Below are 18431 nucleotides of genomic sequence, written 5' to 3' on the forward strand. Positions count from 1 at the left end.
CATTAATTCTGACGCACAGCACGTACACTGCGGTTTTAAATGTCCCCTGGCAGGAGCCAGGCTGCGCCATATGCCTGGCGCTGGGTGCTGTCCCCGAAATATGGGCAGGGGGTTGGCGGCGCTGCAGGCCTCTCTCCTCTCTCCTCTCTCCTCTCTCCTCTCTCCTCTCTCCTCTCTCCCCTCCCCTCTCCTCTTTCCTATTTTTCATTTTCGTTTAACTCACTTTACCTCCCCGCCGCTAGGCGGCGCTGTGGCCGCTCGGGGCGGCAGAGCCCCTCTCCCTCCCCGCCTCCCCCGCCAGCCATCCCCGCGTGACGGGCCCCCGCGCGCCGTGACGCCAGCGAGGTGCTGGCGATTGGGGAGGGGGCGGTAGCGCGCCGCGATTGGCGCGGGGCGGGCGGGGGCGGGGCCGGGCGCCGCTGTTTGGATTTAAACGTTGCAGCGGGAGGGGGCGGGATCGCCCGGCGGCGGCTCCCGGCGGCGGCTCCCGGCCCCGCCATGGTGGTGCCGGCGCGGCGCGTGAAGACGGAGTACATGAAGCGCTTCAAGGAGCCCAAGTGGGAGTCGTGCGGCGCCTGCTACCTGGAGCTGCTGCGCTACCGCCTCAGCCGCCGCCTCCTGGAGCAGGCGCACCGGCCCTGGCTGTGGGACGGCTGGGAGCAGGGCAGCGGCAGCAGCACCGCCGGGTCACCCTCGCCGCCGGGCGCCGGCAGCCCCACGGCCGCGCAGGAGGAGGAAGCGGCGGCGCAGCCGCCAGCGCCGAGCGAAGCGGGACGGGCGAGCCCCGGTAGGGAGCGGGGGTAATGGCGGCGGGTGGGTGTCTCCGGTGAGCTCAGGGGCCTGGGGCAGCGAGCTGCGGTGCGGCCCTGCTGATCCCCCCCTTCTGCGGGGGGCGACAAAGATGGCCACGTCCGGGCGGCTCTGCTGCGGTGCGGGGTGCCGCTCCCCGAAGGCGCCCGCTCCGTGCGGGGTGACCATGCAGCGGGCGCCCGGCCGCCGCCCGGCTTCTCTCACCGGCCCTCCGGGCGGGGTGTCGGCGGGAGTCTGACCTGGGCAGTGCCCGGCGCCGGGTGTTGCGGGGCCCGTGCTGAGGAAAGCAAGTGCCTGGTTCCGTGTCGGACGGCAGTGCGGTGCGGGGGCCCTGGTGAACCGAGGGAGCTGTGTGGGGAAGGCGAGGGCTCGGGGCTCGGCGGCCCCGGTGACCCTCCGAAGCGCCCGTTCTTCCCGGCTGAAGGCAATAGAGCGCTGTCGATCCTTGCTAGGCCCGCGGAGAAGCCGTAGCTGCGGCATCGGAGGCGTCTCTGATGGAGCCAAGAGGTGGCAGCTCTCCCCGCGAGTCACCGCCGCTCAGGCGGGCGGGTGCCGCGGGAGCAGGGCAGCCTTGCCGCTAGATAAGCAGGTTCTCCGGCAAAAGCGGCGGCGGCAAGCTGGCCTGTGTGGCGGTGACCGTCTCTTGCTGCGGTTGCTCTGCAGGACCTGCACACGCAGTCTTCTTCAGCTGAGCACTTAACGCTACCCGAAGGTTGGTCTCGGGTTTGTAGCTGAGTGCGGACATCTTGCTGCTTAAGCAGGTGCAGAGCTAATATAGTATTTTGTGCTCTTCTAGCATAGCTTGCTTTTGATGTCTCAAGAATTAATTAGGCAGAGTGGCTAGGCGGGTAACAATATTGTCGAGCTTCCAAAGTTAGTATTTTTTATCCCATAGGATATTGTCCCTTACCCATAATAAAAGGGAACTTTATCTGGCAGACATGGATTGGTGTTTTGTGATGTATTTTGAATTGGCTGTGTATCTGTTGTACAGTAGCAGGGAGTGAGAATTGTTCAGTTAAGCCTCGTGCTTCCAGGGGGTTGTTCTGAGGTGAGATGTTCTTGTTTGGAGTGGGGAAGGTAATCTGTTTCAATGTCCCTTGGGGCCTGAGCTTACCAGAATGATCTGTGTTCTGCTATTCAAGACTAAACTGCATTCGTTGTCCTTAAGAATACTGTGTTATACAGGCTTTAGCTATGCTGTTATCTGTTAGAGGCCTGGTGTTTTGGAGTGTGCTAGTGGTGTGGGGTTTTGCAGTGAGCTGTAGTCCTCATGGCTGGGTGGGCCTATGTGGTACCCAGCCCCCATATGGGTTGGGGACAGGGGTGCATGCAGCTGCTGGCTGCCAGGGTAAAGCATCTTGCCTCTCCAAAGCCACGCAGTGATGGAAGCACCCCAGTTAACCAGTATGTAATAAAGTATGTACTGGTCTAACCTTGCTTTTCTCAAGCAGGGCTTTGTAGTGCCTTGAGAAAGTTAGATGGGGGATTATCTGTGGAAGAAGTATGTAGCATCTCACTGAGAAGCAGCACTAAGGAATCACAAGAGAGCAGGGAATGGTTGGTGGGGAAAAAGGAGATGTGTCCTGATGGGCAGTCCCGAGGCCTGGCTTGTAGCAAGAGGGAGGTGGAAGCTGTTGAAGCTGCACTCAGAACTTGGCATTCCCACCTTTTCTGATGCTGTCTGAACACCTGCCAATCTTGGGCAGTTGTGGTGGGGACCAGAATTTCATTCTTCTGTGCAGTGAGCTGGTGGATAGAGCAGGTAGCCTGCTAAAAATCTAGATGGGACTGGCAGTTGCCAAGGCTGCTGGCCAGGGCATTCTGCTCAGTCCCTGGCCTGTTCCTGCTGCTCTTCCTGACTCCCCTCTGGGAGGAGATCCAGGTGGAGTTCCTTGGTAGCCTGATTCTGGTTGGATCAGTTTTGGCAGCGGATAAAAGCTTGGTAGTTGTGGATGTGCTGCTCATGCAGGCACTTTCTGTGGTCAGTGATAATGTGTGTCACTATCCAGTGTATGCATAGCTATGTCCTCATCACTGTATCAGTGGCAAAGGGACTGTGGAGCAACAGTGGTCTCCTGTAGGGTTTTGGGCAGTTGTGCCTATAGCTCATGCAACTTTGCCATGGTAAAGATAAGGGAATACCTAATGTTCTACTAGGTCCTTGCTATTTTACACTTACAATGTGAGAAAAATCTGTACCTAACATTCATTTCTTTGCCAAGTGGCTTAGGATAAACATTTTTCTAAGCTCCGCAAGTATTTAAGAGCTTTGCAAAGTCCTCAGCAAAAGGACTGAAAGCAACTCTGCTTAGGCAGCTGGATTTAGTGGAAATTTATTGTGTATTAGTGTACATGTTAATATATTAACAAGTGACTCATTCAGTGTTGGACAATTATAAGAATGTATCTTTTGCTTAGTGGCTGGCTAATTAAAACCTATGGAGTAGATAACATAGAAACTACCAATCTCTGAATCTTCCATTATTCAACTGCTTTTTTTCTGGAAGAACTTAATAGCATTGAAGAGCTGTGGGGGTAGCTGAGTGCTCATGTTGATGACATCTTTTGTCTTCTGAATCTGACATCCACCCACATGCTGCAGCATCCTGGTTGTTACCTGGCTACTGCTGCTTCCCTCTGTTCTGTTGGGAACCCGATTTCTGGCTGAGTGGTGTTGACAGTGCCTGTGGCCAAGTATGTTGCCCAATATCTGAGGTAAAGCCAATTTGTAATGGGGTGTGTGTGGCTATGGTTTCTTCTTTCCCTCATTAAGATGAGCCTCTGTGTGTTTGTAAAGCAGTTTGTAAATGCTTCTGGTATATGTAGAGAAAGCTGATGTATGCAGCTTGACTTTAAGGTTTAGTGGTGTTGGTTTAAGTACTACCAACATGAGCACCTGAGACAGGACAAAATGCATTTTGTCACTGTATCTCATGCTTAAGCTATAGCTGAATGATACTAAGGTGTGCGGTGGCAACTTCGGGTTAATTCCTTCTGGCCCTTCACTTGCAGCAACTGTTAGTGGGACTGTTCTGTAGAATGTGCCCCGGCAATGATGTGTTTTAAACATAAACCAAAAAAATCTTGACCTAAATCAGCTTGTCTAATTAACATGTCCTCAAAACTGTCAACAGAGCTCAGTGGGCTGGTAAGTGAAAGACAGGAGCTCTTGGCAGCAGCACTGCTGTCAGACTTGTTGCTTGTGTAATGATGCTACTGCACGCACATGCAGGATGAAGGCATCTTTCAATCCCTCTTGCCATTTTGCCTTCAGCATTTTTGTGCAGAGGTCTTAAATGACAGCAGTGACAAGCTGGTATCAAAGCAGTTGCCACACAGTAGTTGCAAAGTGACTGATCTGGATTAGTGCAACTCTGTAGAAGATCCAATTTCAACCTTGTTCCCTGATCTTGTCGGCTGTTGATGTTGCAGGTGTATTTGCTGGCCCAAGAACATGGGAAGGAGTAGCTTGGGTGGGGGGAGGCAACAGTGTCACTTTCAGGGTTTCTAATACTGTCATTCAAAGTTGCTCCAATTTTTCTTGTTGGAAACAAGCTTTGCTATGAAGCCAAACCAGCTGTTGCTTTTTGAACTCTGCTGCAGGTGAAGTTTGTGTGAATATAATCAGCTCTGAACTGCTGTGTTGCTGGTAGCTCCAATACTGCCTCATACAAGCTCTGTCTTGAAGTATTGATGTTGCAGTGTTTCAGCTGTAATTACTTTCTACCCAGCTGTAGACAGTTCACACCCACAACTGAGTATATGCCCCCTTCAAGAGGCCTTGGAGACCTGCCCTGTTTGGAGAGGTGTTTGTCCTAAGGCAGGAAACTGAGTTCTGCCCATGGCAGCTTAAGCACAGGGCTCTCCTGAACCTGAGGTTAGTACTGTAAGGAGCAAACATCTTTATATAGAGATAAAGCTGTTGACCCCTAGGACCTCTGGGTCTGATCAGAAGGTTGTTGACACTTCCAGTAAGTCTGCAGAGCCTTTGAAATGGGAGTCCTGTCTGCCTCCATAGAGCATGCAGCACTGTGGGAAGGAGAGGAGCTCCTCTTGAGCTTTTCTGGCTTCAGCCCTGGAGGTGAGATGTTGAGCAAGCTGGGCAAAGCAGCAGGGTTAGTGACCTCTTCTGGGCAGGAGCTTTCAACAGCTGTATTGTGTGGGCCTGGCAGCCTTGCTCTGCCTGATAAGCACTTAATCCCCTCCTGTCCAGTGTACTCTGCTTAGCATCTATGATGCAGTTTTAAACGTTCCTAGCTTTTTCCCTCTCTTGTCTAATCCCTCTCATGCTGCAGCCAGTCAGTTCTGGGTTTCCTGTGCCTACTGGAGCTGGCACACTGCATGGGAAGGAGATGAGTAGGTGTTCCTAGTGGTTGGGCTCCCTGAGCAGCTGGGTCTAGCTCCTTCCCTGCTATCAGCTGCTGCTTTTCTACCTTCCTGTGAAAAGGGATGCCTAATAAAATGGCTTGGATATAAATGATAGTATTAAATAAAAGGTTTAAATAATTATCTGCATTGTGCCCTCACCAACAGAGTTCTGTAGAAGTGTGCTGTAGGAGTGAATTAATTGAAATACCTGCTCTAACAGCAGGTGCTCATAAGGTGTTATAGTATGCTCTAGCATACAGCATTTACTGTAAGACTGTGTGCAGGACTCTGCCTGCCATTTACCCATATGCTTTTATTGCTATTTTGGGACAAGCTGGCTCAATCACTTCTGCACCAGCTGGGACTATATCCTAGTGAGCAGCATCCCCAGGCATGGCTGTTGCCTTGAAGTAATATCTTAAAGCTAGAGTATCCATGCAATTGCGGAGTCCCCACTTTCCTGTATTTTTAAGTCTCTAAATGCCACTTGTGCTGCTCATGAACTCCATGTTGCTCCATTCTCCTCTGTAGAGAAGGAAGATGCCATTTTCTCTTGAATGGAGGAGGAACAGCTTCCCAAAATAAAGGCACTCCTGTTTCAGAATTGACACCAGATGTCTCCCTTCAGTGTGTTACTTTTCTCAAAACAGTGCTTGCTTCTGATAGTGGCCTCCCTTACACAGAAGGGGACCTAGCCAGTCCCTTCTTAAGAGTGGGCTATGTAGAGAGATGTGTGGATAATATTTTGTAAGGGGATAGCTCTGTGCTGCCTGTTGCAGCTGTGATGAATGAGCTGCCTTGTTAGAGGTGAAGCTGTGTGTTCCAGAGCCCAGGATGCTATGTGAAACAGGCCTTCTACCACATTGAAGTCACTGCTGCTTGCTTTTTATCTAGCCTTGGCTAAAATGACTGAAACTTTGTGCACCTGATATTTATTTATGTGAAATTTGTCTGGCCTTTTTTTTGTTCTCACTCTGCCACTCCTTTGGCCTTGACTACTAGTCTTGATTGTTCTGTGGGGACACTCAACTGAATTCTTAACACAAACAGCTCCAAGTACTTCAACACGGCTGGCTACTCTTAACCATATACTCAGCTGTACTGCAGTATCTGTACCTGAATGCTGCACCTGTACATCTTGGAAGATACCTACATATAGGCTAGCCTGAACAGGGCTCAGCACCAGGGCCTCTGCTGGTTGGCAGCAAGTAGACAATGTGCTGGCAAGACTAACAGCTGGCAAGAGACAGCATGAGGCTTGCCTTATGGGAGTGCTGGAGCATGTGGCAAGTCTTCATGTTGTCACCCTATAAGCACAAAGTGAGTGCAAGAGTAAAGGGATGCTTAACCAGTGAGCCAGGCAGGTAACTTCCATTTCATCAGAGCTGGATGGATACAGAAACAAAATTAAAGGAGTGTCAGATTGGGCATGTACTTGCTTGACTAGCTAAATCACAGCAATTAGTGAAAATGATTGCTATTGTGTCACAGGATTGGCAAACCCTTCTGCTTTTAATGAAAACACTTGGGTAAAATTTGTTCTAGTTATTTGTGGTCAACCTCTCAACATGTAAGCAAGCCTTAAACTAGATGAACTCCTTCTACGCCAGTGGAGGAATTCCCTCTATGTACCAGTGTATGCTGGTGGTGGCTGAAAGCTCTGAGACTTGGAACAGAGCAGCTGGTCCCTACCACAGCCATCAATGGATAGTGTGGCAGAAAACTTGCCAGTTCAGCAGGTTTTTGTCAGCAGAGTTTGAGCATTAGATGCTGTCTTCCACTAGACACACAATAATACAGTCAAAGGTAGACACTTGAAGGGAATCACTTACTAGTGGACTACTATGCTGCTTAGGTTAATAAAAGGTCGATAAACATGTTGTCGTGTACATAAAAGGCATCACTGGCCTAAGTCACAGAGACTTCAGATCACAATGTCTGCTTGTGCCTGCAATGCTTAGGGGTCATGCTCAGTGTCTAGCACACACCTCCAGCTTGTCCACACTGCTGTTGAAGATTTGCAGGATGGAGAACTAAAACGGGGTTCTGTGTGTTCACTTTTTCCCAAAATCATATTTCACTAAGGTACTGTAGGCAGTATATTTGATTAGTATTAGCAGAATAGTTCAAAACCTCTTGTCACCAGTTTTACACCTTACAGATAGCAAAGGTGGGAAAAATCTTTGGCAACTCTTTTCCAGTTAGTAATTGCTATCCATGTGCACTCACTTGACTATATTTAATGAAGTTATAAAACAGACTTGTTCAAAACAACTTACAACCTTATTACAAAGCTAAAACTGTAAGGCATGAATTTCTTACCAGCCTTTCTCTTAAATTTATGAAGTCCTGCAGTGCTATACAGATACTGGCTTCCTTCATCTGAAGTCTAAGATGCAAATTTTATAAAAAGTGTTCAGGAAATGTCAAGACATGCTAGCTGTGGGGCACTGCAAACAAAAGAAAACTAGTTCTTCTGTAGCTTTATAATGCAAGAAGATTGGATCTTAGGGAACAGTTGTTTCCCTGTGTTTTTATGTTTTATATAATGCTGATCCAGCCTTCAGTGTTGATCTACATCTGCAAATTAACAATGATACAGACTTTTAACTTCTCCCTTGCAAACCCTGCTCTACATACCCAGGGCCTGGAGGACAAATGCTGGACCCTTGTTATGGAAAGTTTAAAAAGCATGTGATGGGGAAATGAGCCTCGGAGGGTACTGCCTGCAGAGTGTGGTTCTTTAAGTGTAAAACATACTTCACAGAACAGATAGTAAGGGTGATGTCTATCACTATACGTTTTTGCTTCATACTCCCCTCTGCTCTGTAAACAGAAAACCATAACCAGATGTATGTATAATCAGGGAGCTTGAAAATTAATCACTTTTTCCTTTCAGTGGAAGCTCATGAGGGATTTAGTATTTCACATACTCTTATCAGATGATCGCTGGCTGGCTGGCAGCATCTCCATGGCATTCAGCAGTCCATCTGTTTGCTGTCTGAAAGGTGGAAGTATGAAAGAGTGAAGGCAGAAGATCACTGGAAACAGTCTTACTACATGTGAAATGTAGCTCCATGCCTGGAGCTATTTGGTATCTGCAACCTCACGAGTGAAAGGCATGTTTAAGTATGTGAAAGATGATGTACAGAGGGATGGGCTTGGAAACACTGTAGTTGCTAAAGAAAGAATTAAGGCATTTAAGCAAGGTATACATCTGTTGCTAAGGAAGTAATGACTTCTTCCATTTCTAAATAAAAGTACAGCTTCAATGATGTATTAAGAGAGGCTGTGCAAATCAGATGTTAATATGCATTAAGCTCCCAATGACAATGTAACTTCTTTTTCTTTAGAGAAAGACAGAGAAGATCAGGAAAAGCAGCAGAGGGAAGAGCAAGAAAAGGCTGTAGAACTCACTTCCGCAAAGGAAGCGGACAAAACCAGCCGTACAGGACGACGTCCGAGTCGAAGTGCCTTGTCCAGTCGTAATGATCGAAGATCAGCCAAAAGTCCTCAAAAGACAGATGCACCAAAGGAGAGTAAACATCCATTTGCTCTGTATGGGTGGGGAGAAAGACAGACAGATACTGGAAGCCAGAAAACTCATAATGTCTGTGCTTCTGCTTCGGCAAATGAAGTAAGTAAAAACTTCTGTGGTGTTAAATGGGCAGCAACTACTTAGTGCCTGGATAAGATGTATGTCTAATACAGATAAAACTTCCCAGGGATGCCTTTATTTGAATGCATGGAGATTGTAGCAATAAATTCTTAAAGTTAGAGCAATAAACCTGAAGAGGCTTGACCTGTCCAAATCAAATAGTTCTTAACTGTAAATTGGTTTTGAAACTTCCCATGTCTGACTAATACTTGCAAGTTCTGATTACAACTTGGCTATCTTGTTTCTGGCTGTTACAGTGCTACCAGCAGAACTGGCTGTTGTAAATGTATTTCTGCATTCTGAACTTCATGAAAGCAAGAGAAAAGCAGCAGGCAGTTAGCACCAGGCATCCCACAGCAGGCAGGTACATAAACACTGGGGTAACACTTGTGCTGTGAAGGAGTGACTTTTCCTGGGGTGCTTCCTAGGAGTAGGAGCCTCACTGAGAAGGTATGAATGCTTTGCTGCTAAAATGTCAACCAGGCTGACAGCAGGTTGCAGGGTTGATGCAATTATTAGCAAAACAGCCCAAGTAAAATTCATGTAGTCATGTGCAGCACCAGAATTCTGCTGTAGTGGGGTCTGTTTCCTGGCTTAGCAAGAAACACTAAGGTTGGAGTGTTACAACAGATCTATTTTATTTCTGTAGCCGTCCTAGGCTGGCAGAACATAGTCATTAATGTATCCCTGCCTGTGTCTTGTCTTTATCTTACTACTAAGGTAGAGCCTGAATCTATGACCCAAGATATCTGAGGATTAAGGTGTGTGGTGTTCTTGATGTGTAAGATAGAGCTGACTTCTGATGGGCTGTTTTGGAAGGGATTTGAAGCATAGTCTTTTCCTGGACAGCTCAACCCTTTGAGGGAAATGAGGAACTTGGGCCTTGCAGCTTTTGAAAGAAGCTGCCCTTCCTGATAATGGATACTGTTACTGGATTGATAAGATTTGATCGGTGGTGGAAACAGCTGACTGGTGCTTTATGTTGAAGCCTAATAGAGGCTGATGCCTGTCTTGGAAAGTGTAAGTATCTCTGCTCAAGACTTTTAACATTTCTTATACTAGAAGCAGTTACTGCCTGCCGCCCTCCCATAAGGTCTTGAATTTGCAGTGAATGGGCAGAATGCTTCTGAAACACTTCCAATTATGTAAGCCACTGAAGTAGTGCTTTGTCTCTAAGAATGTTTCTTTAAGTGGGAATGGACTACTTACTGCCTGGCTAGGTCACTTTTGAATGTTTCAAAGTTGTTACTTTCCCCTAATTGAGATGGGAAACTATTTTAAATCTGGAGATAAAAGCAAGCAAACAGAAGCTGGCTCTTAAGATTAAATTTGGGGAAAAAGAGAATTTCATAATATAAAAGTATGTAGGTGTGCCTGCAGCATGTTCTCAAAATTAAGTTCATTGGTCCCTAGTAAGGAGTCTCTAGGGGTTGGTCTTACTAATATGGCTTAGGTTTTAAGGGATGCTTGGGCATATTGAGGGATGTTTAACAACTTAAAGTGGTAGAAATAGAAGAATAGAGGTTTTTTGAATATGTCAGAGTAAGACAGAAACATTCAAGATTTTTTGAATTCTTTAGTAGTGTGAAATGGGAAAGATAATGCAGAATAGAACTTAAGACTTTTTCTAACAAATTTCTGTGCTTCTCTTCCGTTAGTGGTACAAATTACAGAGGGGAAAATATAATCTTGCTAGCAAACCCTGTTTCTTCAGGATGGGGTCTGGCACAAATATGAAGTGATCCTCAGCTTACCTGGGGGGGTTCCTAGGCTGTGTTCCTGCTGTAATACTAACTCTGGTCTTCTAGATTCACGAATCTGCTCTACGAGCAAAGAACAGGAGACAAGTGGAAAAAAGGAAGCTGTCTCAGAGGAGAGTACGATCAGCAGAAGCAGAGAAAGCTTGGCGAATAAAGCCCTCCCCACCAGATAACCCCTGGATGACAGAGTATATGAGATGCTACTCGGCAAGAGCTCGGTGAATTTGAATTCCCTTAGGCATCTTCAGAATAAGTTACGCATATCAGGACACTAGTGCAAGGAACCAAACTACTTATGCAAGGTTTTTATAGGGAGTTTCCATCTGTTAAAATATTTGTTACAATATTTTTATCTTGGCTACCTACCTCACAGTGGGGTGTTATTGTTGGAGCCATAACATTTGAAGAGGCTTTTAGATACAGCTACCCAAACTTTTAAACAATTCCCCTTTTGGGAATCTTTCTAATGCTTCAGCTGACTTGTTTTGGGGGTGGGGGGGAGAACCTTAGCACACAGGGAGTCAAAGCAAACACTTTCTTGATCTTGGTTACAATAACCTGTTGTCCCTTATTTTAAAAGTCCAGTTCATGTGGAGGTGGTGTTGGGGAAAGACTTTAAAGGTGTGATGGAGGTGCCTTTGCATTTATAGTACTATTTTATTTAATACTTATACCAAAATAAGTATATTAAGACAGACAACAGGAAAGTCAGTGGGTCTGGTAAACAGCACTAAAATGTAGATGCTTTAGGCAGGCAAATACCAGTATTGTCTGTACATAGAAACTTTCAAAAAACCTTGTTTGATTAGTGAATCTGCTGATGCTAACATTTATTGCTGTTTCTAAAGTCATTAGAATAAACTACTAATTTTCAGGGCACGAAACAGCTACAGGATTGTTTTGCTGTGTTGCAGTACCTGTTGTACCAAATAACTGATGTAGACAATCACTATTTGATAGCTGCTGCTCAATAAGCAGTTGCTTGTTCTACCAGTATCAAGTTGTACCACTGTATTAAGCTTGTGGTTACACTTTAGGCTTAATCATGTAGATGCTGGTTTATTGAAGGAGAGGGCTGGCTCCTGTTTAGTGAAGTCTATTTTTAACACTTAAGAATACCTATTATGCTCAGTGAGTGTCAGAATGCAATATGCATTCCGTTTGGTTGTATTGTACAAGTATACTGTTAGAAGGTTTGAAACTTGAAAATCATGTTGATGAACCTGTAGATGAAGTCTTGAAGTATTCTGCCTCCTAAAATTGGTGCAGGACTCTTCACTATAGCAGGGTGAGGGTAAGGAGGAGAGGTGTACCCTCTAGTAAACAAGAATATATAATGGAGTTTGAACACTTACTTTGTAGGTCCTACTTCTGCGTAGTAAGACAGTCATTGTTTGTGAGATCCTCAGTGTTTCTTTCCCTCAAGCTGCTGTAAATTTTTTCAGTTTGATAACTAAGCTTTAGGCAGATTATTATTGTAGTTGTGAGCTTCTAAGTTTTGTTCAGATGTGTTCTGTGTTAGTTATATATGTTGGTTATCTCAGTTTAATTGTTTTGAAGCTTGTGTTTTACAGACTGGACACCTTTTCACAGGAAGCACACTTGCACTTCTGCAGCAGAAACCTGCAATAGTCTTAGGTTCATTCCACAATCTCAGTGAGTAAGCACAACTCTAGAATTAATACTGCAAGAGAGTCACATGCCTAGTGAAAAGTTTGATTGAAGGTGTTACTGAAAAAGTAATCATGCAAAGGGACCAAGCACTGCTGCCTCCTAGTGTGAATTACATTACATCAGTAAAGGTTTCACTAATCTCAGTTTTAATCTTGCTAGGATGTCCTAGAATCCATGAAATTATAATCTGATTTTTACCTGCCTTTTAAGCATAAAGCTATAAAAATAGAGAACTCTTCAGGCTACCTACTAGAGATCTTGCAGCTTTTAAGTCTGGTAATGTGAAATGTGAAGTAGTATGTTTTATGCATAGCAAAATCACAGTATTCCAACTCAAGTAAACCACAGGCTAGAACTTCCTGAACTTTAGAACAGTGCCCAAAGCTGAGACAAACTCTTCCAGAGGCTGCCTTTATTCCATATGAGATTCCTTTAATTTCCTTTTATGCTGTGTTTTCTTTTAAATAGCTGCTGTAAATATGTTTCAGTTGCTTCTGATGCTGTTTCAATTTGGAAATCCACTCTAGCTTTGAACAACAGTATCAAAGCACTGACTCAGTGTTTAACAGCCTTACTCAATAAAAACTCTGTTCCTGTTGCCCAGAATACCATATACACCTTGGGCTTTGTAGCTTTATGTAACTACAGCAGATGGACTGTGCCCTCTGCATTTTGTCACATTAAACAGCTTCCTTGATTGTGTAGGCCAGTACTCATCTTGCCATGCTTTCAAAGACAGCTTCTACAGTTTGTTCTTCCCACTGAGAACAAAGAAGCCAAGATGATTCTGTGCCTGCCTTAAGTATCCATTTTGGATAAGATGAATCTCCCATTAGATGTTGGTCTTTCCAATAAATATAGAAGGCTTAAATGTCTTGGATACTGGGTACTAAATTCAAAACATCTCAAACAGGCTTGTTAGGTGTTCTACAGAACGTAAGAATCTTCAACGGCATCAACGCTTCTGTGTACTGAGGAAATGATCTAGTTCTTATCCTTGTCTGGTCAAGAGCTATTCCCCACTGAAACAATTTGGTGTAAGACAGTGGTGCTGCTAATAAGGTCATGTGAGTCATGGTCATGCTTTTTTCAAATGGTCTGTAGCTAAAAATAATCCTGGGTGCTATGCTGGTACTATCTTTTAAGTAATATAATGCCTGAAGTGAGGGGTAAATTATTCTACAAGTCAGGTAGCCTTCCTGCATTTGGGAATTATTTGACTAACAAAAGGCTAGTAGGCTTGCTTAGACTGTGTGAAATGGTATTGTTCTGATCACTGCAAGTTGTATATGCAAAATATTTGGCATGTGCCAGGCTGAATCTAGAAAACTGTTACTTTGGTGTTTTGATGTTAAATGAAAAGCCAATTGTTTTGGAAAGCAGAACTTTTCAAGTGTAAAAACTTAAATATATTCCATAGATTCTTACAGGAGGTGGCTGTTTTGCATCAAATAGGGCTTGCTAAAAAATGGGAAACCTGTCACCCTATTAAGGAAGTTCTGAACTTTGTCTTGCATGGACTCTTGAATTCAGTCAAGTGATGAACACTGTATGAACACAGTAAATAGTTGTCCAAAGTATTTGTTAAGATAACTGTTTATTCCTTTTTCTTTCTGAAAGTACTTAGCTAAGTAAAACAAGACTTCTACAATGTGTAATGCTGCAATTTAACTATAGTGTTGTGAAGACTAGTGTTTACAATATAAAATGTTACAATGAAAACTGCATAAGAATGTCCCTGTAAAATATAGTAGCATGCCTGTTCAGTCACTGCTTTTACATCTTTGCAACTATGAATTACAGACTTTTTCACTGGAAGCTGGGATAGTCAAGGTGATAGCTAAACATAGAGCCAAACTTAAAAAAACTGAGGGACAGATCTGAATTTTGGTAAGAATTTTATCCAGGTAGCAAATGTATATTTTAATCAAACTTTTAACATGTAGGGAAGTATATTTTTTTATGGTATATTGCAGTGCCACTGAGTTCAGAGGCCTTCATAAAGGCCTCTCTGATTTTTTTTTTTTACTGTGATAGGGACCAAAAGCTAGCAATCTGAGGGCCTTAAGTGTGGTAACCTAGATGTTCCAGTTTATTTTCTAGCTCAGTTAGTGCACTCAGCAGCAAAGCCATATGTGGAGCCTGATTCAACACCTTGACATTAGCCCCTATAAAATTAGGGGTACAAGTGAATGGGAAGCTGCCTCAGCTATTGTTAGCACTGAATTCACTTTAAAAACTATAGGGAAATACCATCTAAGCTTGAAGCAATATGTGTTTTTTAAGGTTTTTAAACAGTATTTCTTTTTAATGCTTCTGATTTGTCTATATTTAATAGTGTAGTGTCAACTTGTATATGTGAATAAAGTGAGTGACAAAGTGCCTTGACTGCTTGTACTTGGGCCTTTGGGGGTCTCAAGTTTTCCACTACAGGGTGCTTTAGTCTGCATGCAGATGGGGGCTTCTGCTTGTCCCATATACTCTCCTCTGGAAAGTAAGTGACAGACTTCTGTAATGACTGGTGTTGGGTAAAGGGTTAGAGTACAGCTGCAAGTCCAGCTGAGCACTGAGCTTGTCACCTGTGTTCTTAAAACCTTTTCCCAAGCTGACTGGCTTTTTCTACCACTAACAAGGGAAAAACAGAGCTTAAATGTAATAGCTGTCCGAAGTGCTATGCATGCTGAAGCCTTTGGGAATCTTACTTTCTTTTTACAAAGTTCTAAATTAACATGGGGGAAAAACAGGAAGCTACATCAGTAAGAACAAGTATAATCTTGCAAATATAAAGTTTAGCTATTAAAGGATGGCTACCCTGAAGTTCTATATGCTGCTGGTCCTACATTAAGTGAAGGAAATGATTAAAGCTACCTCATTTTTACAGTCTGTAGACTTACACTGTATTTCTTAAACACTATAAAAATCTTAATTCTTCCAGCATATAGAATATAATGCAAGCAAGTTATGCAGAGTAATTGGGCTTTTTTTACAGCATTTGTTTTGTTTTTGGGAGCTGTGTACTTTTCAGGCATAAGATAACTAGTTGAATACAAAGAGTGGACAAGAGATGGGTCAACTGTGAATTGCCTGATAGCCTGGAAAAGTTGTAAGTGCAAACACATTCTATATTTTCCCCTTGCTTTAACACTTTAGAAAAGCTAAACTTCTGAAGCCACAGCCTCCAAGAGCTAAGGCAAGTAAGTGCACCTTTGCAGCCATAACCTCTTGAGGACACACAGAAGGGAAGTGATGTATTTTTCCTCAGCAGTGTTGCAGGGTTGGGGCCTTTGCATGCCACAGGCAAAGGGGCCACCAGCAAGTGCAATGAAATTTCCTGGGCAATAACGTTGACACACTCTGGCTCCTTTAGCTGCTGCTGCTGCTTTCCTAGTCCCATACTGACTATGCAATGAATTAAGCAGAAGTTTTTTTGCAGAAGTTTTTAAGACCATCTAACTCTCATCATGTTACAGACTTCACTTAGAAGGCAAAACTTCTACAAGTAAAGAGAATTTGCTGTATAAGACACCTAGAAAATCAAGAAAGATTCTTTATTTGGTGCTAGATACAAGCATTAAATGAAACAGTGTTGGCCACCAGACTGATTAAAAGACAAGACTAGAGCCTTTAGCTGTTCAGACCTTTCAAAGATTTAAATACCATCTTAAAGCTCCACATCCAATAAATCCTAGGATATATGTACCTAGTAGTATTTAATGTAAAAACTCCAAGCTATCTTGCTTTGAAGTAAGAATTTTACACTAAAAACATACATAATTTAACCTATTAATCACTGTTTAGGTGAGCTAGGTTTGGTTTGTGTGAACTATAATGCTAAAGCTCAATATCTACTCTAGGGGCTGTTATTGGCATAATGTTTATTTTTAGAAGTAAAAAAAACCCTCAGAGGAGAAATAGTAAATAATACAGCTTGCACTGGTGAGACCTATTCCTTCCAATAGTATTTCCCTCAGGAGCTGCTATTTTGAAAAGTTTCTTTTTAAAATGTCAGTAAGATATGCAGCATAAAAGGTTGCAATAGTATAAACCATACACATTAACCTGGTTAATGTGTATACAGTAAAAAATGGTAAAAAAATATCAAAACTCATAATAGCACTATTCTTCCAAAGGAAAGTTTGATCAACAGCCCATGCTACTTCAACCATTCTAGCAGTGACAGGAGAGACCTTCAGCTTTACTTGTGCTCTGTCCCAGCTGATAAAGAAGTGCTCAGCTTTTTACTTTTGTCTGTCTACCACAAAACCTGACTATATTGTGGTAAGGGGAGAACAGATTCTCCCATATCTCATCTTTTCCCAGCATTGCAGAAGTGGTTTGGGGTTTTGGAACCATCACACTCCCTTCCTCAGCTCTGGCAGAAACACAATGCATCTCAGCTAATAATATACCATTTGGACTGGTGGAGACGACATCAAACATCTACTTCCCAGGACTTGCGTTTTGTAATTCCAGTTCTGAGTAGTGGAAGCCAAAATAAATTGAGTGAGGATTAAGACAGGTAAGTTTCTTTGGAATTCTTTGATGTTCTGGTAAATGCACAGTGAAGCTGATTCAAAAACACATTATGCTCTTACCAGGATGAGAACATTCCTTGGAAATAACTGTTACCAGTTATGTAACAAATCCAGTCCTAAATATAACAAGACACTTAGAGAGAGAACTTAAGTCTTTGCACCCAACAGCCTTTTTAAAACTAAACCTAGGCTTTTCAAGTACAAAGCAAATTCAACTCCTTTTAATCCAGAGATGACCTAAGGTATAATTTCAGGTAAGATCCATTTGAACCAAAAACTATTTCCTTCATACTGGCATTTTAAACACAATTCTAATTCCATGAAAGATAGTATACCTCTGTGTAGCATTCTTGCTTTGCTCTTGTGCTTTAACTGCCCTCTAAATCACAGCATCAGTTCAGTTTACTGGTTTAGTTTTTAAACATGCATTTGACAAGTGACCCTTAATAGAAAAGATTTTATAAAAAATAAAAAGCATGCTTGACCTTGGAATTTCAATACCGGGTTTCTGATCAAATTACTTTAATTTGCACTTCCAAGGAGACATCCCATTTTTAGCTACTTGTATAACTGAAAATGTCATTAGTGATTTCCATCAGCACAAGTGAAATTGCACCCCTCCACTGGTTGAATTCAGCTACTTCCAGAAACACTAGCTTAGTTCTGCAGCTCCTTATCTGGCAAAACAAAAGCCACAGGTCTCTTACCTGATCAGTTGTCATGGCACTGTAAAAATGATATGCAATGCTTGCAGTTCACAGTCCTCCCTCTTGGACCCTCTGCAAGTATCTTCCTCTTCTGTCTCCCGCTCTGAGGAAGGAGGACAGGATTCCTAATCTCTTGCCCCGTGCCTCTTCCCCACAATAGAAAGAGGGCAGGAAAGAAAGTCCAAATTGTGTGTTTTAACATAGGGAAACAAAAAAAAAAAATCAGCACCAAGTCTGAAATTCCCCTTATGTTTCACAGGAAGAAAGAACAACTCAAGTAAGTACACTTGTTTTTTTCCTCCCATCACCTGAGTCCCTCAGGGGCAATGTGGACAGCATTACATACAGTGCACTCACATGGAATTCAAAGGTAGAGCTCCAGCAAGACAGACTGCAAGTTCCCAATCTTAAAGTCTTAATTTTAAAATTCAAGTTCTTAATTCTACTTTCTGAATGTTTAAGAAAAAGAAATTTAAATACTAATTTATTTCATACATTCAGGATACTTTGGAAGAACCCATTTGGGTTCAGTTTGTACCTCACCAGGTATGCTTCAACAGAGATCATACTTTCACAGCTGATTGATCTGCTTGTCATAAGAGATTAGGAGAACTCTTACTGTGATAATTCTCCATGAGCCCATGCCCTTGCCCTAGAATTACACCACACACAGTTCTGTTCACATATACATTCCACCTTCATGATGCCAGTGCTATACAAAACATCAGGACTGAGAAAAAATAAACCCAAGTCAGTTAACAGCCATTTGAAAGACAAGTATTTTTTCTGAACTGTTGAAATCTGATAAAAGAGCTTCAGGAGTTATTTTAAGAACTGTGATAAAATAGGATATGTGAACATCAATGAAAATTACTTTTCCAATGTGACATATTAGTTAACATAAGTATGGGTCCTA

The 18431-nt window shown here is 43.4% G+C and overlaps 1 protein-coding gene across 1 annotated transcript; it reads left to right on the top strand.

Annotated features, from left to right (window-relative positions):
- Positions 1 to 498: 498 nt before the first annotated feature.
- CCSAP (centriole, cilia and spindle associated protein) lies at positions 499 to 10821 on the top strand (the record flags this gene model as incomplete). Its single annotated transcript, XM_081997283.1, has 3 exons — positions 499 to 787; positions 8535 to 8818; positions 10648 to 10821. 3 exons carry the CDS (start codon positions 499 to 501, stop codon positions 10819 to 10821), a joined length of 747 nt encoding a protein of 248 aa, XP_081853409.1.
- Positions 10822 to 18431: the final 7610 nt, after the last annotated feature.

This window comes from Phaethon aethereus, assembly GCF_964289735.1.
Source record: "Phaethon aethereus genome assembly, chromosome: 3".
In the NCBI taxonomy this organism is placed as follows: domain Eukaryota; kingdom Metazoa; phylum Chordata; class Aves; order Phaethontiformes; family Phaethontidae; genus Phaethon; species Phaethon aethereus.